We start from the raw sequence: 23,660 nt of genomic DNA on the forward strand, positions 1-23,660 counted from the left end.
TGAGCTAATAGCAATAAAAAAATGTTTTTATATAATTACATAACAGTGATTTTCCTGACCTTTGGTGGCACAGTGTTCCTGATCCCTTAATATCATAACAGCATTGTAATGTCCTGACTACACTGTTCAATATCCATGTTGTTCCAGACCCTGACATCATAACAGTGGTGTTCCTAGTACCAATTCCTCACAACAGTGGTGTTCCTGACCACATGACATTATACCAGTGGTGTTCCTGACCACATGACATCATATCCATGTTCCTCCTGACCCTATGACATCATAACAGTGGTGTTCCTGACTGCATTATATCATGTCCATGTTCCTCCTGACCATTACTGACACTGTTACCTTATAATCACATTCTTCATGACCCCATTACCTCATAACAGTAGTGTTCTTGACCCAATAACACTATAACAGTGGATTTCAATGTCCTTTAGGAGAGTATGTAGTCACTTGTGCAAGGTCTTAAACCTGTACAAACATGTCAGCAAAGTGTACAATAAATCTGTAAAGCTGGGAACCTCACACATGCCCTGCCCTCTACACTTTAATGACTAAACATGCTCAAGAATTGAGATAAACATGAGCCACTGGATCTTCCATTGGAGTTCGAGAAATTCTTCAGTCATTTAAAAAAACAAAGTGATGACAGTAAAAACATAAAACTTCATCACTGATGATAGGTTGCATGAACAGCTTTAATACTGTAGGTCCTTTAGCACAACCAGATGAACAACAGGTGAGAAGAAAAAATGCGTTTCTATGACTCAGAAGTTTATATGTAATTGAATACTATTGTATAAATACTATTGTAATTGAATACTACTGCTGTACTATTAAATATTAATAGTGACATTACAATTATATTAAAGAATAATGTCGAATATCTGCAGAAGCGCCTCAGACTGGATTAGAACACTGGTGGGACATGATGGTGTTTATGAGCAACATACTGTATGTATATTACACACAGTGCTGCGGATCTCACTTGTTTCTCACAGAGCTGCCGTGAGTCATGTTTCTGAAGGGCAGCACACGTCTCTTTGTACCTGAGAGAATGTCACTCACTCACAAACACAGCTCTGAGCCAAGGCCAATTTCATTGCATCATCATCATCATCATCATCATGCAAAAAAACATGCTTTTCTCAAGGTTTCTAAATGGCATCTCTATGTGGACGTACTATTCAAAACTTTACAGCTTCTCGCCAACACAACTCTCACACGCACACACACAAAACCACTCACTCAAAGTCTTTGATTTGATCGTACTAAGTGCAGGCCTCTCAAGGCTGACTGAGTCAGGAGGATCTCTCCCCCATAACAGTAGTGTTCCTGACCACATGATGCAATAACAGTTATGTTCCTGGCCCCAGGACATCATAACGGTTGCAATTCTAATCCCTTGACATCATAACAGTAGAGTTCCTGACCCAATGACAGCATAAAAATAGTGTTACTGACCCCAGTACATCCCATCACATCATAACCATGGTGTTCCTGACCCCTTGGTGTCATAATGTTTAATAGCGACCAGACAAAGAAAGTGAGAAGGAAAGGCAGGAAAAAAAAAAAAAGATTAGTCACATGTACAGTGAAAGCATAGTGAAATTCTTCTCATACCTAACATGTTAGGAAGTTGGGGTCAGTACCAGTTAAAGGTCAACCAAGATGCAGAACCCTGAAGTTGCCGAGATTCAACCTTACAACCCACAGAACCTTAACCATTGCACACTGACAGTCTCAATATTATTCATAATCTTAATATTAATAATAATTCAAAGTTTTCCAGCTGAGACTAGAACAGACCAGAATCCACACGTCCCTTACAATAACCAACCGCTATTGTTCCAAACACATAATGCTCCTGAGTCAGCATTTAGAGTCAGCCACCTGAAGAAACCATGGCATGTAAACACATGTTGTGCTCAGTGTGAAATCCCTGTGCTTGCACTGTTTCACCAACACCAACGATCTTGGCTCTAACCTCCCGGACATGGCCACACTGTCCGCATACATGTACATCCGCTTTCCAGGTTCCCAATGTGTCACAAGAGAGTGTGTAGTCGCATGCGCATGGTCTTAAACTTGTACAAACATGTCAGTAAAGTACACATCTGTAGCACTGAGCAATGAGCATATGCCCACCCTTCCTGAAACCTCGTTATACGAATTCACCTGTACACAATGCTGCCATTATTGTGGCCAGGAGTAACCTGAACCTTCAGTAAAACCAGCATCTCATTACATGTAAAAAGCCAGCTGAATGCAGGCGTATGGGGACAAACACCACACGATCTCACTGCAGATGTAACTTATTCAGAGATATTTTTTGTCAAACTTACAAACATCTAAATGCCATACACTATATGGCTAAAAGTATATGGAAATCATACAACACAGCAATAAAGCCATACAATTGCTGCCTGCAGAAGAAAGGGTCATACTCAGGAGCTCGGTAAGTTTAAACGCGGCACGTTCTAGGATGCTACCTCTGTCGCAAGTCAATTCCTGAATTTCAACCCGGCAATATATGCTGCAAGTGCAACTATAAGTGATGGTGCTGTGGTATCAAAGTGTCAACAACACGACTGCTAAACCTAAAGTGATGGACCACGCAAAAAAATTCCTCTATTGCATCACTCATATTGTCCCTGAAAGCACCAACAGCACAATATTTGTATTTTAGGAGCTTCATGTAATCAGAAGTTTTCACAGCCCAGCAGCTGCATACAAGCTTTAGATCACAATGAATGCACTCAAAATAATGAAATGAATTACTAAAAAAATATATGTACACCAATAAAATATGTACGTTATTGTGGTTTTTTTGCAAGTGTGTGTGGAGAAATTCTTGTCTGAAACTGTTTTGTGGTGCAAAAAGATTTAAAGGAACTTGAGTAACCTGTACACAACTCTGACTGAACACATCAGGGATGAACTGGAATATCCAACTCTAAAATGTATTTAATCTGGAAGCCCCACCTGAACTTGTGCGCTTGTTCTTCTTACCATCTGTATCGGTGGGGTTGAAGCCACAGATGTCACAGATGCAGCGCACCCACTTGTTCATCTCCTCCTCAGTGTCAGCCACCAGGTAGAAGACTCGATCGATGGTCTTGATGTCAAAGATGAAGCTGTGCTCCAGCTCCTTCTTGTTGAAGCTGAGCCCAGCGTCCACCTGCTCGCACAGGTTCAGGTCGATCACTCGGATAGGCTTCTTCACATGGTCATTTTTGTAGTATTCCAACACGTCCGGGTCTCCGGTCAGTCGTCCACTGCGCAGAACGAACCAACGCTTCTTCCATGCCTGTAGTGCGAGACACACACGTACACAACGCTTAGCTTCATGCTTGTATTTACTCAGTAATGTATTGGTATGTCCTGCATTATCAGGGGCTTTCTCTAACAATCCTGTCAAGGCTGAAACCACATTTCTGGGACAATTTTTTCACATTCCATGGAAAAAAAAACAGTAGATCAATCATGGAGGAAATGGATTAATGTGTATAAAAAACGAAGTCAAATTTGAATTGAAACGTAACCTTATTAGTTCATCAACAGCCTTGGCATTGTTAGCGGAAGTTTTACCGTCTAGACAGGCTGGACAAAACAACCAGCTGCTATTTAACAGCTAGCTGCAAAATTGTGCTTATTTAACACCAGTGTTAAAACTACAGCAAGCCTATTGTGAAATGTTTCAGCTCCAGACAGGTCATTACATTTCAGGTCAGGTCAGGACATTTCACCGCAGTCTAGCCACTGTGAAAGAAGCAGAGACACAGATGTGAAAGAAGACACAGACAGACAGGCAGACAGACAGACAGGCAGATAGACAGGCAGATAGACCCCGGCACAAAGTGAACCCAGGGATGGAATGTGAAGGCTGGACGAGAAGAAGAAGGTCAGTGCGGGTTCTCTGATGCGGTGCGGATAAATTCCAAGTGGTAGTTTTAAGAAGACTCAAAGCAGCTCGTTCTACTTTCCTAAAGGAACATGACTGGAAATAATGCTGTTCTCCCCACACATTCTCTACTCCAGCTCACCACACAGCCCACAACTCTCTCTTACACACACACACACACACACACACACACACACACACACACACACACACACACACACACACACACACACACACACACACACACACACACACACACACACACACACCCCTAAACCTGCGAAACTGAGAGCTATTCCCTTCAGAAAGAATGACAACAGATGTAAAAACCTTAAAAGCAGATAGATCACACATCAAGAAATTCAAAGAGTAGGGGATTGTTTAAAGAAAAGGCAACCCTGTTTCACTAGCCTACAGCAAAACAACAGAATAGGAACATTCGGCTGGGGTACGTTTTCTGAACATGTTTGTGGTAAATAATGTTTGTGTAGGTATAACTGATGGATAAGCCGTCTCTGTATAAATCACAGATGAGCATTGCCTTGCTATTTTTGATTTTACAGTATTTTAAAATGGTTTGGTTTTCATTTTTAGCGACTTGATTGATTTTGTTTTCAAATGCGCATTACAAACAAACCTGACGCATATGTTTAACCTAAAAGTTCTTTTTGGCCTTTATTTTAATTGATTCCTGTTTGACTTGTGTCTGCATTAACCTCATCAGTAGGTTACATGCCCATATCATGTATTAATGAAAAAATAATTTCTCTTCATTTCTTTGACAGATTCCGTTGAAAGAAAAAAGAGCTTTCTGGATTTTTTTTTACTTTTACACAAGATATGGCTGAATCTTTTGGGGCATGGATAATCATACAGGATATTTAATCTGTAAATATTTTACTGGTGCTTTTACAGCAGGAAATTAAATCTGAAGTCACCTAACCATTTTTCAGTGTAAAACCAATCCAGCTCAAACAGGGCTTTTCTTTTAAGCAGGATGCTTATCCTGTATTCTTGTTATGTATATTATTATGAGACTGCTAGACAGAGAAGAAAAATAAATACATTTAAAAAAAAATATTTAAAAAATTATATAACAGCGTTATGGCATGATCAGTTCCACATGAACAGCCTAAATGTCCATGAGGTTTTTGTGGAAGGTTAAATTCAAGAATCATTAAGATGAATGGACATTCGGTGGCACTCGGATGAGGATGGGTTCCCTTTTGAGTCTGGTTCCTCTCGAGGTTTCTTCTTCATACCATCTCAGGGAGTTTTTCCTTGCCACAGTTGCCACTGGATCACTCATTAGGGATAAAGTTATAAGGACTGATTTATGATGCGAACATTTTATTTGCAATTTATGTAATTCTGGGACAAAGTCCCAGAAATATTCTTGAAGCTAAAAAGACATCTCAGAAAATTCAGTCCTCACGTATTTCTACAGCAAAGTGCCTTAATGCCCCAAAAACTCTGAAACGATAAATCCCAGACGGTCTTAGTGTTATTTGTCTACTGAGGCCTGTCCAAAACAAATCTCTCATATCTTACTCAGCTCCAGGATAACAGACTCCGATGCAAAAATCCCGCTGGAGACTTTATTTTTTCTGCTGCAGGTTATGAAGAAATTAAACTATCTGTCTTTCTGGGCATTATGTAACGTTCAGTATTATTTTAGAATTGAATACATTTTCGTCAGAATGATTTAATGCAACAACATCCCATAGAGACGAGACACACACACACCAAAAAAAAAAAAAAAAGCACACAAAAACCCTTGTGACCAGATCACAAGCTGTAAGGAATGTCAAATCTATGTTGATGTTTATTTTCTATTGACTGGTTTTCAAAAAAGATGAACAACGCCCCCCTCTGTGCTATTTTCCCCATCTTCAGACTTCTCTTTGTTTCTGAGCCAATCTCAGACCCTGAGGACAGTACCCCAACTTCCCTGCACACTCACACACCAATTCAAATAAACACACACGGCCTTGAAGTCTCCAGCACCAGTTCTATATCTGACGGCTCCATAGCATTAGCACAACCCTGAATTAACACTTACACACACACGACTATAAAATGCATTCAATCAGCAGTACATCTTACTAAAATCAAATCCACACCAGGGCTGTGCAACGGATAAGAATGTTCTTGCAACACACAGCAATAATCTGCCGATGATTTTTTGTAAAGTGTAGTATGTTATTTACACCAACCACACTGGAATTCAGAAAACTATTGTTTTACCTTGTTTTCTTGTTGAACTGTTTTAGGTATTTCTGTAGAATACTTCTCTTTACATGAAAGTCTTGTCAATCATAGCAGCACTACAATGACGAGCAGTATACATATTACATGATTTTACTTGGGTGACAGAAAGAGACAGTAGTAGACACAGGGGGAGACACTGTAACAGAGGGGGACAATATGATAAAGAACAGAGAGACCATGTGAGAAAGAGAGACAACAGGATACACAAAAAGAGACCGCAGCTGACAGAGACAGTGTGACACAAAGAGTGTGAATGTGTGTGAGACACAGAGAGAGACAGTGTAAAAGAGGGTGACCGTAGTTAGCAGAGAGAGGCAGTGTGACACAGAGGGCCACTAGGTGACAAAGAGTTGTAGTAAAAAGGGAGACATTAAGACAGAGAAAGACAATGTGATGGTGGGAGAGAGAGAGGGAGAGAGAGACTAGTGCACAGAGACAGAGAAAGAGGGAGGGGGGGAGAAAGATAGTGAGCAGAGCGAGACAGCGAGGTAGAGAAAGACAGAGGGAAACAGTAAGAGAGAGAAAGTAGTAGACAGAGAGTGTGGCACTGATAGGCAGTGAGAGTGTGAGAGAGAGACAGTAACAAAGCGAGACAGCAAGGCAGAGTGAGAGAGACAGTAGTAGATAGAGACAGTGTGAGAGATAGAGAGAGAAAGAGAGAGAGAGAGGATGAGAGAGACAGTAGAAGACAGAGAGAGCTGTGTTACATCGAGGGTATCAGTGTGTGACAGAGATAATGTCTATCATTATAAACAAGGGTATGTGAAAAGAGGCATACACCCGCATACACCCCTCCCCCACCACACACACCCAGTCGAGCTGGACACTAAAAACAAGGACATATCTACAACCATAAGAATTTCTCTCTCTCTCTTTCTTTCTCTCTCTCTCTCTCTCTCTCACACACACACACACACACACACACACACACGAACGAACTGAACAGCTCAGACCAGCCGTGCTCCTGCGTGACGGCTATGTGAACAGATAAACTGACGATAACAGACACGTCTCAGTGCTTTGTGTGTTTAGACTTCTTCTACGAGAGAAGAATCGCGCCAATCTTTCAGGTTTTTTTGAGTCTGCTTCAAATGTGTTGTATGAGTGGGTGGAATGTGGAGTATTTTAGCTGTGTCACAAAAATACTAGCTCGTGTGGAGGAGGAAAAAAATGAACGTCCAAGCCTGATGAGAAGAGTGAGCCATGATCTCTCTTTTGCCATCTGCGCAATCTCGAACACGTGTGTGTACACACACACACACACACACACACACACACACACACACACACACACACACACACACACACAAACTCCTTTTTTACATAATTAATACCCTACTCTCTCTTTGTTCATACGCACACAAGTGTAGAGAGAGTGTACTCCAGTTCAGCTCAGCCTGTACTCACTACCCTAATCACTACTCAAATATCACACACACACACACACACACACACACACACACACACACACACACACACACACACCCCTACCTCGAGCGCTGGATCCTGAATAAAGCACACAGAGAGCATGCAGTGTGGAGCCACCTGTTGCCTCTCACTCGTCCACTGTTTAGCGCACTACAGCAGTCGTCCATAGAGAAACAGAAACAGAGGGATTGGAGCTCAAGGCCATCTCAGGATTGCTGTGTTTTCAGAAGAATAGCAGCCCATAACCCTGAAAACCATGACGCATGCCAGTGATCCCGGTCCAATTTAACCCTGAAATAAACCTCACGAACTGGAAACCAAGGACAGAGTGAATGGAGATGCTCCAGGGCCGATCCATTCCAGTCCAAGGCCGGAGGAGGAGTGCACTTCTCAAACGTCAAGCTCTACAAACTCCAAGTGAAGTGCAATGTGAAGTGTAGAAAGAGTGGGAGAGGGGACAGGGTGGGACGGAGCTCAAGAGGCCCTCCCGAACGCGGCAACAGCTGTCTCCTCTCCGCACACACACACACACACACAGAGCCATGTGTGTGACACACAGCGGAAGCTGAGGGCTGTAGTGTCACAGGCTGGAAGTGAACAGAGATGCCATTGAGGTCCAGCGTACAGGGGAATGCCATCAGTACTGAATCGCACAGCCATGAGGCACTTCACATGAGTGAAACGATCAAAAAAGAAAAAAAAAGAAAGAGGGGCACTCTGTAGCGCCTCTCAAATTATGTCGGGGTTAACAAGTGGGCGATGTGACAAATATATCAAGAGTTAGAAGATGTATATTATATTTAGTGATTGTTAACAAAATGCCAGAAATAAACAAACTAAAAAAACAGAACAATAAAAAATAAAGCAGCAAAAAAAAAGTTTAATTACACATTAAATGTGTACATAAAAAAATATATAAATATATAAAAAATAACTATATATAAACAAAAAAGTTATAAAGAATTATATGATCATAATACTCACATTACGCCGATCACATACTATAATAATAAAGTCAGCATAATCACACCGATCAGAAGTCAGTGTGCTACATATATTCTGCTGTAAGGCTCTGAAAGTAAAGAAATTCCACTCTTTTTTGTAGTCGTTTATCCACAAAGCGTGTTGTAATGAGAGAAACGGGTAGGAGAGAAGCTCAGCGCCGCGCTCGGAGGCTTTATGGCGTTAGGTTGGTGTTTGTTTGGGTTTTATCAGGCAGCATGAAGGCCCAGGCTCTCAATGTCTCTGATAAGCTTTCAGACTGCACAGAGCAGAGCAGTGCAGGCTCCTGCTCCACATCCTCCCTAACCGCCACTACAAACATTACACAACACAAGCACAATGCCAATACACAATCCCACTACATGTCTCGGTTAGCACAGATACACCGTAATAAGACTGGGGTTACAGTTTTAATTGCTCAAGGGCCCAGCAGTGGATCTTGGTGATCCTTGGATCTGAACCCTGGTCATATCTTAACCACCGAGTTCCAACTTTCTGAGCATTAATTGGCAGTAAAATAATGTACTATTCCTTATAATCTATAAAAGCTCATGATCAAGCTCATCCTAAATAACTGTACTGTACTGCAACGGGAAAAAATATCTGACTCAAATCGTCTAATCTTGTTTCTTAGACATGACTACACAACTAACAGACGTTCGTCTACACTGTGGTGTGATGTGGTTAAAGTTTGAAGTGAGTACACGTTAGTGAAGACGATGACGCCGCCGAAAGTTTATGAGCATTCCAGCGCGAGAGCTCCACAAACTGACCTTGAACATCATTGTTTCTGGAAATACCGCAGGACCTTTCGGCCTAAGCATTTCGAGTCACCGCGACCTGCGATCAGCTGTTCTAAATGGACTTGTTCTAAAATAGCTCCGCATGACTTAGCAGAACAGGTCGATCCAGGTTCTGTGAGTTCTATCAACAAAGCAACTTATTTACATTAACTCAACACAGGGATCAACCGATGCTCCTGCGAATACTCAAAACATATTATATATTAAGACCTGGAAATCGAGGGAAGGTATGTGGATATGGAAGTGAATGAGAGTCCCTTCTTCACGGATACTCTAAATAGGTTATACCATTAAAATGAACATGATTAATACACGCTGGTTCTATTTACAAAGTCTAATAAGTGACTATGGGATGAATGGAGGTTTATTTCATCTTAAATTGCATGATTTCATGCTGTCCTGTTGCATGACCCATTATTTCAAGCTGTCTATATTTCCTAACCAGCTAAATAAACCAACCAGTGCTTACTGTACTATAGATACTATACTGTAGATACAGTACAAAATTGTGCATTATGAGCATCTCATTTGCTCTTATATTAACCTCCATACTTCTGAAGATGTTCTGCTAGATTTTGGAGTGTATTTGTGGAGATTTGTGGTCATTCAGTCACAAGGATGTGCGTAAAGTCAGCTGGTGTAGGTGTGGAGGCCTGGGGTGCACCCAGCATTCCCATAAGTTGTTCAGTAGGGTTAAGGTCAGAGCTTTATAGCGTAAACAGGGGCATTGTCATGCTGTGACAGGTTTGGGTCTTCTGTGCAATTACATTTCTCCAATTTTGTGGTAACAGTTTGGAGAAAAACCACATGTGGCTGGAAAAGTCCCAATACTTTTGGCATATAGTGCGGGGTTTTTTTTTTTTGGGGTTTCCCATTTGTAAATATACAGCTCATTAAATGGAATGCAACTAAATAAAAACGAAACCAGTGCTACAAATACACTCTTTCCCACGGTCGGTTCTATCCGGTCATAATTCACACGTAGCGCTTACATTTCTTGCGCAGTTATGTACACATAAAACGCACACACGCAAAATTCAGGAACTGTACCCTGTGAGAACGTACGCCGGCTCTCTGGCTTTACTCCAACAGAAAGAACTACACGTTTGGCATCTGTATAAACACTTCCACCTGCTGTTCTGCGAGATGGTTTTACCTCGAGTCAATTATTAAACCGTGTGTAGTAAAACGTTGCACGTTTGCGTGCTTTTTATTAGCGGTCGTGCGGACAGCTCGATCGCTTTCGAATTGCTTTTGAGTGCTAACGGACAAATGAGGTTCAGATTTGCAGTCTCTAGGATACCGGAGCTGGCGAGAACGAACTGATGGTTGAATCATTTGTAAGTGTGAGATCTGTCAGGGATGGATGGACTGTTAACATGCTCAGTGTGGTAACTGCCAGAGCAGCTCCTTTCATTACTCAAATTCGCATAAATGGCAAAAACAGCGTCGAGAGATTTGAGAAAGAGACTCGAAATTGTTTCTCGAATGACTTTTAAAGACAGATGGTAAAAAATACGCTTTTTCATTTATTGATTATAGGGTTTCTAAAGATTGAGGGCAGTTGAGGGTTAAGGGCCTTGCTCAAGGGCCCAGCAGTGGCAGATTGGTGGTGCTTGGATTTTAACTTGTTACCTTCCAATCCAGAGTCCAATGCCTTAACTACTAAGCTACCTTCTCCCTGTGGTGACAACTTACAAATCACATATACATATTCGTATGCAATTCTACGATTATTAAATTTGAAGTGAGCATCCAATGAGTTGATGTAAAAGTGAAAGCAGCGTTACTCTTCATGGAGCTGGCTTTGTGCAAAGGGGAAATGTCATGCTGGAAGGTTTGGGTTTAGGTAAAGGGAAAACATTAATGCTACTGCATCCAAAAGACACCCTATACAATTGTGTGCCTACAAACAAAAAAGTCATGTGTCCCAAAACCTTTATCTATAGTGTGTACATTTGAAAACTCACACTTACATAAGGGATCATAAATGTGTATTATCGGGGGAATTTCTACGGATGTTGGCAAGAAGTTCTGTGGACTTCTGTATTAATAAACGGTCTGTAGAAGAGCGAGGAATCTTCTACGCTTTTACAAAAAAAAAAAAAAAAAAAGAACAAAGAAAACAGACAAAAAGGAGCTTGGCACAACATTTATTGCATTATGGAAGCGTTCCGACGTGCAAAAAGCAGCCCTTATTATCGGTGGAAGAAGCTGATTACTGCAGATAAAAGAAAAGCATAGCTACAGAGGTCAACAACCAGCAGCATGACAACATATTCCTAATAACAGAACTAGTCTGTCAGGGCATTAACACACACACACACACACACCTCCCCCTTCTAGTGCCTTCCCAGAGCATATGACCTCATCCCTTCTCTCTCAGCTCAATCGATCTCTCTATTCCCCGCACCTGCTGCTCTCGGCTCTGTATGATCCTCACACACATTAAGATCAGAGTTAACTCTCTCACACACACTCCTATACCTACTTAGGGAGTTCTTCCACTAAGGGGTGTGCCAAACATAAACTCCAAAATTCATCTAAAATGAGCATTCGCTTGAGAAGCCGCAGGATTGAGCAACGTGTTATAATAAATAAAGTAACAAAACCATGAGGATTAGATCTGTATGGAAAAAAAGAAACACTCATAACTAGCAGTGGGTGTGAGGAACATTTTTACAAACAGGATCAGGTTTCAGAAATTAAATTGTAAGGAGGAATTACATTAGGCACCTCTTATTTGGCCCTTAGCTCACTCTTAGTGTCTCTCTCTCACACACACACAATCCACACAATAAGCATTCTGACACGCCCTTTTCTGTGTGTGTGTGTGTGTGTGTGTGTGTGTGTGTGTGTGTGTGTGTGTGTGTGTGTGTGACATGTCAGGGCAAAGTCCCGGGCTGGGTCACACCTGCCACTTGCCTGTTCATCTTCCTTCCCTTTTTCTCTCTTCTGTACTAAACAAACACTTCAGGAAACATGCTTTGCTTTGCATCTATCAGTCAGAATGGAAAAAAAATGTAAAAAAATAAAACAAAACTTAAAATCACCAAAACAAATCTACGCTGTAGAGTCACTGAAGTTTGCACAACTCAGGAAAGTCTGAGGAGGTCCGCTAACGTTCGGGTTATAATTACGTTGTGACAAAAACCCATCTAAACAATGGATTACTTTGTGCATCGACAATAGTATCTGTCAAAGGAAATAATGGACAACATTATCTAGTAAAACATGCTTGCGATTTTAACAGCACCGTCATTTTGGTCAAATGAGAGCACTCATTTTCTTTCTCATATCATCACGTAACAGAAGGATTCTGTCAAAATGGTTTCCTCCTGGCTGAATGAATCCAACTGGCACTGAAGTCTTTCTCAGGGTACAGGCAGCACATATATAAGAAAAACACTGATTTCATATTTTTCTTACAGACCACTCATTTCCTGTCACATGACAGAGGCCAGGGATGGTTAAGCTGTGTGATGGGATACATTTTATAATAAAGCAGATGCAAGGCACCTAATAATAACCTTCTAGTATCTTATTTCTCTAGCGACAACATGTGCATGCGATTAAAAAGGATGGGTAATTTTCCCCCAAATGATTGTTATATAGCTTTTTTTGGAAGGAGTCTCCATTGTCAGAGCTGAAGTGCAAACATATTAAAGTCTTTAAGACAAGAATTTGTCTTTGTAATTTCTGCTAAATGGCAAGCTGCTTTGTTTCTTTGTTAATGACAGAATAACTGTTTATAGCTGTTTTGTAAAAAAAAAAAAAAAAAAAATCAAGAACTCTCAGGTGCTAAGGACTTTCTAGACCTGCACTATTGAGAGCGTCCTGACGGGTAGCATGGACATTTACGGCACTGCATGCCGTAAATGGGTTAGGGTTAGGGTTAGGGTGTTAATAATGTGACAAAGTGACTCTGGACAGTGTCACTTTGTCACATTATTAACACACTTTAAGGACTAATCACACTGGACCCGTACTTTTGTATTTTATATATATATATATATATATATATATATATATACACACACACACACACACACACACACACACACACACACACACACACACACACACACACACACACAATATACAAACCACAGGCCAATTTCTCTAGCAATTTCTATATATTTTCCTAAACATCAACACTGGTGACCGAGTGATTTACTTAAAAGTAAAGTTGAACATCTCCCTTGGCCTACACAAACACCAGATCTGATTATTATTTAGCCACTTTGGGGTGTTTTTGAAAAAAAAATTTGTCTAAAAATATTTTCCTTTAGCAGGATTGCAAGATCCTGGTCAAAGCTCTGGAAAAGAAATGGCTCCAAATCCTTCTGGCCACTGTGCAGAACTTGTACCTGCTGTTCCCAAGACAAACTGAAACTGTATTGGCCACAAAAGGAGACCTGACACCATACTAATAAATAACTGTGGTTTAAAACCAAGTGTTTCAGTTTCATAGACTAAACCCTGTATATCAGCAGCAGGTTTATAAAAACCAGTAACACTGCTTTCACTTTTACATCAACTCATTGGATGCTCACTTCAAATTTAATAATCGTAGAATTGCATACGAATATGTATATGTGATTTGTAAGTTGTCACCACAGGGAGAAGGTAGCTTAGTGGTTAAGGCATTGGACTCTGGATTGAAAGGTAACAAGTTAAAATCCAAGCACCACCAATCTGCCACTGCTGGGCCCTTGAGCAAGGCCCTTAACCCTCAACTGCACAGCTATAAGTCAAATGAAAGAAGTGTAAATGTATAAAGGAACAATGTATGCTCACTAAATTTTGTTTAATCTTTCATGTTTAATGATTTCACAGTCATCTTCATACACAAAGTCTTCTTTGGCCTCAGTAATGGCTTCGTTAATGTAAAGCGGATATCGCCCACGCGACTCCACTTAGCACTGTTCGTGCTACAAAACAAACACGACACTCAATGGGAACAAATGATCAGGCAAAGTTTGAGATTTTAATGCGATTAAAGCATTTGTTCATTCTTTTCCTCACTAGAGAGTAAATTCAGAACTAAGTAGTGAACTCCAGTGAAATATAGTGAGATGTGTCTGAATATCAGTTTACTCTAGATAAAGCAACACACTTTTCTCTCCTCCCACACACACACACACACACACACACACACACACAGACTCGAAAACAAGCTTCACTCCATGAGTGCTCCTCATCCAGAGATTGTGGCTAACCGACTCACTTCTCTGTGGCTTCATATCTGCATTCGAAAAACAATGAACCTGCAAACTGAGAAATGTATACAAAAAATTGTCCTCTGAATCTGAGCTGATTGCACGCTTCTCTTCATGGAGACAAAGCCGAACACCACAACACACACGAAGGAAACAAGCCGATCTGATCCAGTGAGTGCACACAGGCTTGAGTAATAATCAGACGAGTTCTGCTGTACAAACCCTAATGCTCTGATAGTAGCACGCGGTTTCTGAGTATCACTTACGTTAAAACAAATCTTAACAGCCATTCCTTTACCACCATCTTGTTTTCTGTTACTGAGAAGCCCTCTGTCCTCAAATATTAGAAATACTTTCTAGCTTTTACCTCCAAAGTGCTGAGACTCCTTCCACAAAAGCTGATACAAGTCTCCTCACTTACTGCACAGTTGTATAGGACTTCTTTGGAGGCAGACGTTTCCCTTCATTTGGATTAGGAGACCCAAACCTGAACCTGCTTGACAATGCCCTTGTGCACAAAGGGCTCAGCTCCATGAAGATATGCTTTATATGGGATGGAGTGGAGATCTCTTGCTATATCGCTCTAAACCTCAACCCTATTCAATTTGATTCATTTTTATTTGTGTTGTGCTTTTAACAGTGAACATTGTCTCAAAGCAGCTTTACACAGATAACGTGGTGATAAAAATTTATATGTTCTTTATAAGCGTACGTTTCTCCCTTGTGAGTGAGCTGGTGGTGATTGTGGCAAGGAAAAACTCCCTGAGATGGCATGAGAAGGAACCTTGTGAGGAACCAGACTCAAGAGGGAACCCATCCTCATCTGGGTTGCACAGAATGTCCACTTATTTAACCCTATTGAACACCTTTGGGAGGAATTGGAACGCTAACTGAACCCCAGGCCTCCTCACCTGACCTTTATCAGTACCTGACTTTACTAACACCCCTGTTGATGAATGAGCACAAATCTCCACACACAATACAAAATCTAGTGGAACATCTTCCCAGAAGAGTGAAAGTTATTATAACAACAAATGATGACTAAATGTCGGGTGGGATGTTCAGGTCAGGGGTCTATATTCCCAAACATATTCATAACACATTATACATTTTTAAGAACCCATACTCAGGGAGTGGTACTTTGTGCCTCTGTGTGAAGGAGGGTCTGTAAGTGTTGGTTTAAATCTAGCTCAATCACGTCCATGCATCATGTTCGACACATGCATCACTCGAAGATCCATAATTACTGTTTCTTAAGTGCATCATGAATCTCTCCGCCTATACAAGAAGAAGCATAAAGTCTTTAGTCGACACTATACAGAGACTTTTTGAAGATGCTTAAATAGCACAAAAAAAAAAACATGTAGGCTGAAGAAATCAAATGCCTCGTGATGCATGCGTAATGGTTTTATAATCTTGCTCCTGTGCCGAAATGTGTGGCCTCGAGATTCCTACCACTATCGTCAGACTGCATAATAATTCTGAAATGTCATCATCATCATCATCATCACAATCATCATTCTCATCTCTGTCGTCTATGCTGTGCATCAGGCTGAAAGCTTCCCCATGGCACCATCACTAACCAAACCCCTCCCCATGCCAGCCGGCAGTACAGAAAGCCCCCGAGCTGGAGGAGGAACAATGATGCTCTTAAAAGAATCTTGCTCCACAGCGTCAGAGTTTTTGGCCACCGAAGCCGGGTTGACGAGGTGCATGGCGAAAGGGGGAACAGATAAGGAGGGGCCACAAAAGCGCTTCTGTGTCTTTTCAATAGCCAGAATAATCCTCCTTTGTTTTCGCTTAAAAAGTAAGAAAAAGACAGGGGTTTTTATATCTGTGTCTATTTTTACGTCCGCTTTTCACACGTCCTAAGACAGCCATAGCGGCAGCATGACGGAGGCAGATGCGCAAATGGATCGACCTCGTAAAAGGTCACGTGACGGAGAGACCGCCGTGCGGCTTCTCTCTTTTTCCTCCTTCTACGCAATCGGTGCTTTCTTCAGGCATTTCTCTCTCGCCCTCATGTTTTATCTCAAAAAAGAAGAACAAAATCTTTGCTTTCGCAGAGCCACTGCCGGCCTTGGGCACTGAATACATGTAATACAGCATTGATGAACTGCTGAGGACAAAGTGCCGGGTTTACCTTCACACGCTTTAGACAAGTGAGCCGAGCAGACAGACAAACGAAAAGTGAGCAGACAGACAAAGATGGAGAGAAAGAGAAGAGACAGAATCGGAGCAAAGGAGAGAACTTTTTAAAACATTAGTGTTTTACATACACACACACATATATATATATATATATATATATATATATATATATATATATATATATATATAGACCAACAAGTGCCAAGCATCTCTCGGGAACTATATATATACACACACACACACACATATACATACATACATATATATATATATATATATATATATATATATATATATATATATATATATATATATATATATATATATATATACACACACACACACACACACACACACACACACACACACACACACACACACACACACACACACACACACACTTTCATACTTTATAATTATACTTAATATACTTTTATACTTTATTTTATTTATTTATTTATTTATTTATTTATTTTTACTTATTTTTATTTTCATGTTGGACAGCATTTCAGTGCATGTCGGTAGTGAACTACTACAGACGGAAAGTCAGAAACAGAGAGATAGAACGAGAGAGAGAGAGAGAGAGAGAGAGAGAGAGAGAGAGAGAGAAAGAAATCAATCATCTGTTTACTTTTCTCCTGAATATTAATGCTGAATTGGAGAGAGAAGAGAGGGAGAGGATTGGAGGCAATGATGGAGAGACAGACAGAGAAGAAATCAGAGAGACAGAACAAGCCAGAGAGAGTGAAAGAGAGGGATAAAGAGAGCGACAGAACAGCAGAAAGAGAGCAGAGACAGACACAAAAAGAAAGAGGAAGACGGAGAAAGACAGATCGAGAGAGAGAGAGAGAGAGAGAGAGCGAGCGAGCAAGAGCGAGCAATCAATCGTCTTTTCTTTTTTCCAGAATATTTACGCTCTATGCGATGTAGAAACATGACCTTGGACGTGTTTTGAAAAAGACAAAAGTATGAGTTCAGGGTGAGAGTCGTCCTTGTCCTCGTCTCAGCCTGTTCTTGCCAAGGAGCATTAAAATAAAATAAAAACTTATCTTACAGTCACTTCTCCGTGTCCTTCTAAACTCATCACTGCTTCAACATACATCACCAATCAGTTCTATAGAAACAAAACAGCAGCAAGAACAGCTGGCAGGACAGATTGGACAGGTATAAAGTGCTGGGAATCAAAAGACGAGCAGTAAAAATCTAATTCTCAGTTAAACTGCAAACTGCAAAGGCAAATAAACCTCAAAGAACATCTGCAACCACAGATGTGGCCAGTTGGGGCAGAGGTGGGAACAGCTAAAAGCCTCTTCATGTTTCTAATAAAGATAATTGATAAATCCTGCATGAAATCAGACTCTGATATCATTAATAAATCAATCGAAATTAAGCCATTAGAGAAATCTAATGCATTTACAGAGTTCTATATGAAAGTTACAGGAATTTAAAGACATTTAAGTTGACTTGACCCCACTCACTCCTCAATCTTAACTTTGACCCCTGCACAATTCAACACCACACACACAATGCTATATTTCTAACCATATTATACATGGGGGAAAAATGTCAATGAGTAATAAAAGCAACCTTTCCTGAAGTAAATGCATTCCACACACACACACACACACACAATACAAACCAGTGTAGCTTATTGCTGTTCAATCATCAAATAAATCTCCACAAGACAATTATTCATAATCAACATGGCCAGCTTGGTCGACTGAATCCTGTTCTGGAGGTCACCACCCGTCTCTGTCGTGTGCTACACACTCCTACGCTCAGTGTACAAGTGCTCTGCTTTGGAAGTGGCATGTAAACAGAGACAAAGCATGATGTACTGACCAGCTGGCTCACCCTGCTCCTCAGAGGTTATTAAATTAAAGCTGTAACTCGGCTGAGAAATTGCCTGACCCAGCCTGCTCTCAATACGCCTTGGCAGCCTCGCAACACTTTCACACATCCGCCACCGTCCAAGAAGGAGTGGGAGAGAGAAAAGAACAAGAGAATAAAAAAAACAATGAATCCGTTACCACGGAGGAGAACGCTCAAGAATACACGCCCAACACTTGAGGTGCTCTTCAACGTCTAGAGAAGATGAGAAGGTCATCTATCACACCGTTATAGAGTCCGACAGAAGTTTGCGTATAATGCGGTTTTTAAAAGCGTGTGGTTTTATCAGGGGGCTGCATTTTTATTGCATAGACCTGAAATGAAGGGGTTTCTCCCTGTAACGGTTTCCTGTGTGGAGTAATCATGGGCTTACAGTTCCTTCTTAAAGGAAAACTTGAGCGTGAACATGTTTATCTTGAAATACTTTCGGGTGTGTTGAGCAACTGTGGCACTGATTCGTTATTTATTTTTGGACGTTAGTGGTTTTCTGCTGCGCTGCACTGTCACAATGCTGATACAATGGCATTTAATTGAAGAAACAAATACTACACGCTATAGACAAAATTATTAAGGAGACCTGATTTTTCCAGCCATACTTCAGGTGGTTCTTTCATAAACTGATACCACAAAGTTGGATGCACTCAATTGTATAAGATGTTTATACAAATTTTCCTTTCACATTAACTAGGAGCCTCAAACCTGTTCCAGAATGACAATGCCCGTGTGTTCAAAACCAGCTTCAAGATCATCTAATTTAAATGGTTTGGAGTGGAAGAAATTGAGGGACCTGCTATAGAGCTCTGACCTCAACCGCAGAGGTGGTAGCTTAGTCGTTAAGGCTCTGGGTCCTGATCGGAAAGTCGGGGGTTTAAATCCTGGTATAGAGCAGCTGCCACTTTTGGGCCCTTGGGCAAGGTTCTTAACCTTATGAGCTCCAGGAGCACTGTATCATGGCTGACCCAGTGTTTAGACCCAAAAGAAATCGCTGGGATAAGCAAAGAAAAAATAATTTCACTGTTTTGTAATGTATAAGTGACAAAAAAAAGGCTCTTTCTCAACCTTTGAGATGAATGGGAATGGCCTCCTCAGGCCTTCACACCCTACATCAGTACCTGACTTTTCTAACACCCTTGTAGATGAACGATCACAAATCTCCATAAGCACACTCCAAAGTCTGGTGGTTATTATAACAGCAAATAAGAACAAAATCGGGCATGGGATGTTCAAAAAGAACATACTAATCCTTATGGTCAGGTGTCCACAAACATTTGTCTGAATAGTGTATTTTTAATGAAGTGACAAATATGTAAAAGACAGGAGGTGGAGCTGTAGGTATCTGTAGGTAAGATGTTAAGGTTTTCTTGGAAGTGACAAAGATGGACAAGATTAGAAACGAGTTTATTAGAGGTAAAGCGCATGTAGGACGTTTCGGAGACAAGGTGAGAAAGGTGTGATTGAGATGGTTTGGACATGTGTAGAGGAGGGACATGGGGTATATCGGTAGGAGAATGCTGAGGATGGAGCCACCAGGAAGGAGGAAAAGAGGAAGACCAAGGAGGAGGTTTATGGATGTGGTGAGGGAAGACATGCAGGTAGCTGATTTGAAAGAGGCAGATGTAGAGGACAGGGGGTATGGAGACGGATGATCCACTGTGGAGACCCCTAATGGGAGAAGCCGGAAGAAGAACAAAACTCTGGTTTGTTGTTAGCACCAAAAAGAGCTTATTTTCTCACATGCCATCCATATACTTTTAGTAATATTCAAACAAAAACAACAAAAGTATAGAAGTAGTAGAGATGTCAAACACTGGACTGGACTGGACCACTAGTTCAGCATAAAAGTGCTTCGGAAGCTATCTGATCCTCCTGGTCTATATAAGGACTACGGGACTAACGCCCTTAAGCATTACACTCTTTAGATAGACTTGAAATTAGAACTAAATTCTACTGCACCACCATCAGTAGACCATCATTATGGGTTAAGTAGGAAACACATAACCAATGTATAAATAAAGAAGCACTTTGTTGATGTAACAAGATGGATTAAGGAATTGCTTTAAGAAAAATGAGGAGATGAAAAATATCACTGTGCAATGATTCCCAGAACAGGGCACTGACATTTCTGACAGACACAATCACACATGCATGTCTTAAAAACAATTTAATTGACTTTTTTGAACAAGACAAACCACAAAAATGTGAAGTATTTTCATCTCAAAAGACTGCTGATACATGATATTCCTCCATTCTGGGAAAACATTCCTGCAGTTTCATCCTCTACAGATAGTTTCTTACCAGAACCGGCCCAGTTACATCCAAATAATCTTTTTTTTTTTTTGGACCTACTGTGAAAGAGGGTATTCAGAGTTCAGTTCGGCTTTTCACATGACTGTTTTTGGGAAACCGGGCCTCTTATCCTGTAATCGCAGTGCTCCGAACACTCTGGCCAGGATTCTGGAATTACATTGTTATTTATTTGCTCTAGTGCACATTATTTTCCAGCAAGGTTTGAGGACCAACATGCTACAAGTTAGAAACTTGCCTCACACTGCGGCTTCCTCTGTGACCTCTGAAAACAATCATGCTCTCAACCACAATCTTTAAATGAATTACGTAACCTGTGACATTTATGTTCAGTGACCTCTTAAAAATAAAAAAATAAAAATGCAAGATTGCCCCTAAGCATAGGCGCATTTATTTTTTTTTTTTTATACAGAATCACATTGGGGTAATTGCTGACTCTGAGCTTCTATCGATATTTAAGCGGATCTGATATTTTCCAAAACAATCAATTAATTTGTCACAAACTCAGAATTCACATTTTGTGGATTTTAATACGAATTTGTTATCCTAAAGTTTGGTGGACGGTTGAAGGATTGGAAGGTGGTGTGTTTTATGTCTCAAACAATGGCATATTTAGCATTCAGAAGATACACTACGTGGACAAAATTATGGAGACACCTGACGGCACCCCAGGCGTCCTCACCTCACCTACATCAGTCCCTGACTTTACTTAAATGTTAGACTTTACTCATGTTAGTTCTCACTCTCCAGTGTTCTGTCTTGTTTAAAGACTATAATCACACTGTTGATGTCACCCAAATGAGGATAGGTTCCCCTTTTGAGTCTGGTTGCTCTCAAGGTTTCTTCCTCATAACATCTAAGGGAGTTTTTCCTTGCCACAGTCGCCATGGCTGCTCATCAGGGACAAATACACATCGTTTACCTTAACTGTTGATTTCTGTAAAGATGCTTTGGGACAATGTCTGTTGTGAAAAGCGCAATAGAAATAAACTTGACTTGACTTAAACTCTTGTGTTTCCACAACCACTCTTCAAAATCTAGTGGAACATCTTCTCTAAAGAGAGGAGGTAATTGTAGCAGCAGATGGGGACAGAATGTGGATTAGAATGTTAAAAAAAACACATATACAAAATCTTCTAGTCTGGTGCCAATAAACTTTTGTCAATATACAGTATATGCATTTTGTCTCTGCCACTAAAACAAATCAACAATTTGCTCCTGCCCCCAACATCCAGAGTACAAACTGTCAAGAGCAGATAACATTGTCCTCCAGATGTTCTGAATGTTGTGGAAAGCTGGCATCAAAGGTCTTAGAGCCAAATGTTTATTTTTATTGATTCAGTGTTATTTTTCGATGCTCTCCATGATATGCGTTTCAATATCTAATGCCAGTATTGCTATATTATTCAATTGAATGTTATTTGTATACCGCTCTTAACAATGAGCATTGTCCCAAATCAGCTTTACAAAAATAAACAAAGATTTTATTTTTACTGCTAGAAATTTGTCCCTATACATTTATCTCCAATGAGTAAGCCAGTGATAAAGGTGGCAAGGAAAAAGACGAGATGGTTGAGATGAACCAAAGAAATCAAAAAAAAAAAAAAAAACCTCTGATACTCGTATTAATCGCATGAACATATTGCCCAGCTCTAGTTGCCATCATGCCTGTGCATGAGTTAGCACCAAACAGCTGTGTCAGCTCATGCCAGGATCCAGTCAGTAGCAGGTGTTGGTCAATATTTGGAACTTCACTAAGGGTATCGATGGAAAACAGAAAAAAAAAAATCCCAAATGTCCAATTCGAACACGTACAAAACATTCTGTGGAGTTCCTATTTAAACTTAACGTTAGAAATGAAAATGTGTACCTGAAAGTGTTCACCTCCGTCCCTGACACTTCTCTGTGCTCATTATTTCTTTAAATAAAACTCCTGAAATCTAAGTGCACTACAGACTAGAGCTGTTCTAATATAATTCCAGACACACCCACAAACGGAAAAAGGGTGTATGTGAGTGTGAGTGTGTCTGGTCCTGATGTTGCCAAGCAGCTAGGTGCTGTGTCACATATGAGTAAGTAAAATGTCACTGTGGATAATGAGTTACAATGACCGACTAAATGTCTCCGTGACTTTCAGTACAGTGGCCCTGAGATAGGATTATTTTCATCTTCCACCTTTATTGAACTATGGATTAATGGATCAAGGGATGTTAGATAAACTCAACAGGGCTACCTGAGCAGAAAGAGAGAGATCAGCATTAGGGAAAAGTGGATTTAGGTGTAAATACTTGAGTCTCTATTCAGGGCGTATATCAGTACCGTAATTTCCGGACTATTAAGTGCACTCAAATATAAGCAACACCCACTGATATTTGGAACATAAATTCACTGGGCGAGCGATTTAATATAAAGAGTTTCATTGGTTCACCTGAACCCGTTCAGCATTTTTAATTGGTCTAATGTTTTGGTGCTCAGTTTTTTGGCTTGAAGTTTGTGAAACCGGGAAAAACCCAGGAAAAATCCATAAATTAGCCGCTTCATTGTTTAAGCCGTGGGGTTCAAAGAATGGGAACAAAGTAGCGGCTTATAGTCCGGAAAATACGGTAATCAGATTTCCTAGTCGACTTGCCAGTTGCAAATTTGTTTGATTTCCTGGACCTTCACCAGGAAGATGAGAGC

At 40.6% G+C, this 23,660-nt stretch overlaps 1 protein-coding gene across 10 annotated transcripts in view; it reads right to left on the bottom strand.

The window, feature by feature from the left end:
* The window catches only part of gab1 (GRB2-associated binding protein 1), a 68,713-nt gene that overhangs the window by 16,643 nt on the left and 28,410 nt on the right, over positions 1-23,660 (bottom strand). For 7 of the 10 annotated variants that reach the window (XM_046864867.1, XM_046864831.1, XM_046864808.1 and 4 more), the window contains one exon: positions 2,992-3,316. In XM_046864867.1, the coding sequence (XP_046720823.1) occupies positions 2,992-3,316 (325 nt within the window). Of the gene's footprint in view, positions 1-2,991; positions 3,317-7,672; positions 8,178-23,660 lie in introns of those variants that run through there. The other 3 variants (XM_046864877.1, XM_046864815.1, XM_046864822.1) reach the window with 2 other exon arrangements.

This window comes from Silurus meridionalis, chromosome 2 (genome assembly GCF_014805685.1).
Source record: "Silurus meridionalis isolate SWU-2019-XX chromosome 2, ASM1480568v1, whole genome shotgun sequence".
In the NCBI taxonomy this organism is placed as follows: Eukaryota; Metazoa; Chordata; class Actinopteri; order Siluriformes; family Siluridae; genus Silurus; species Silurus meridionalis.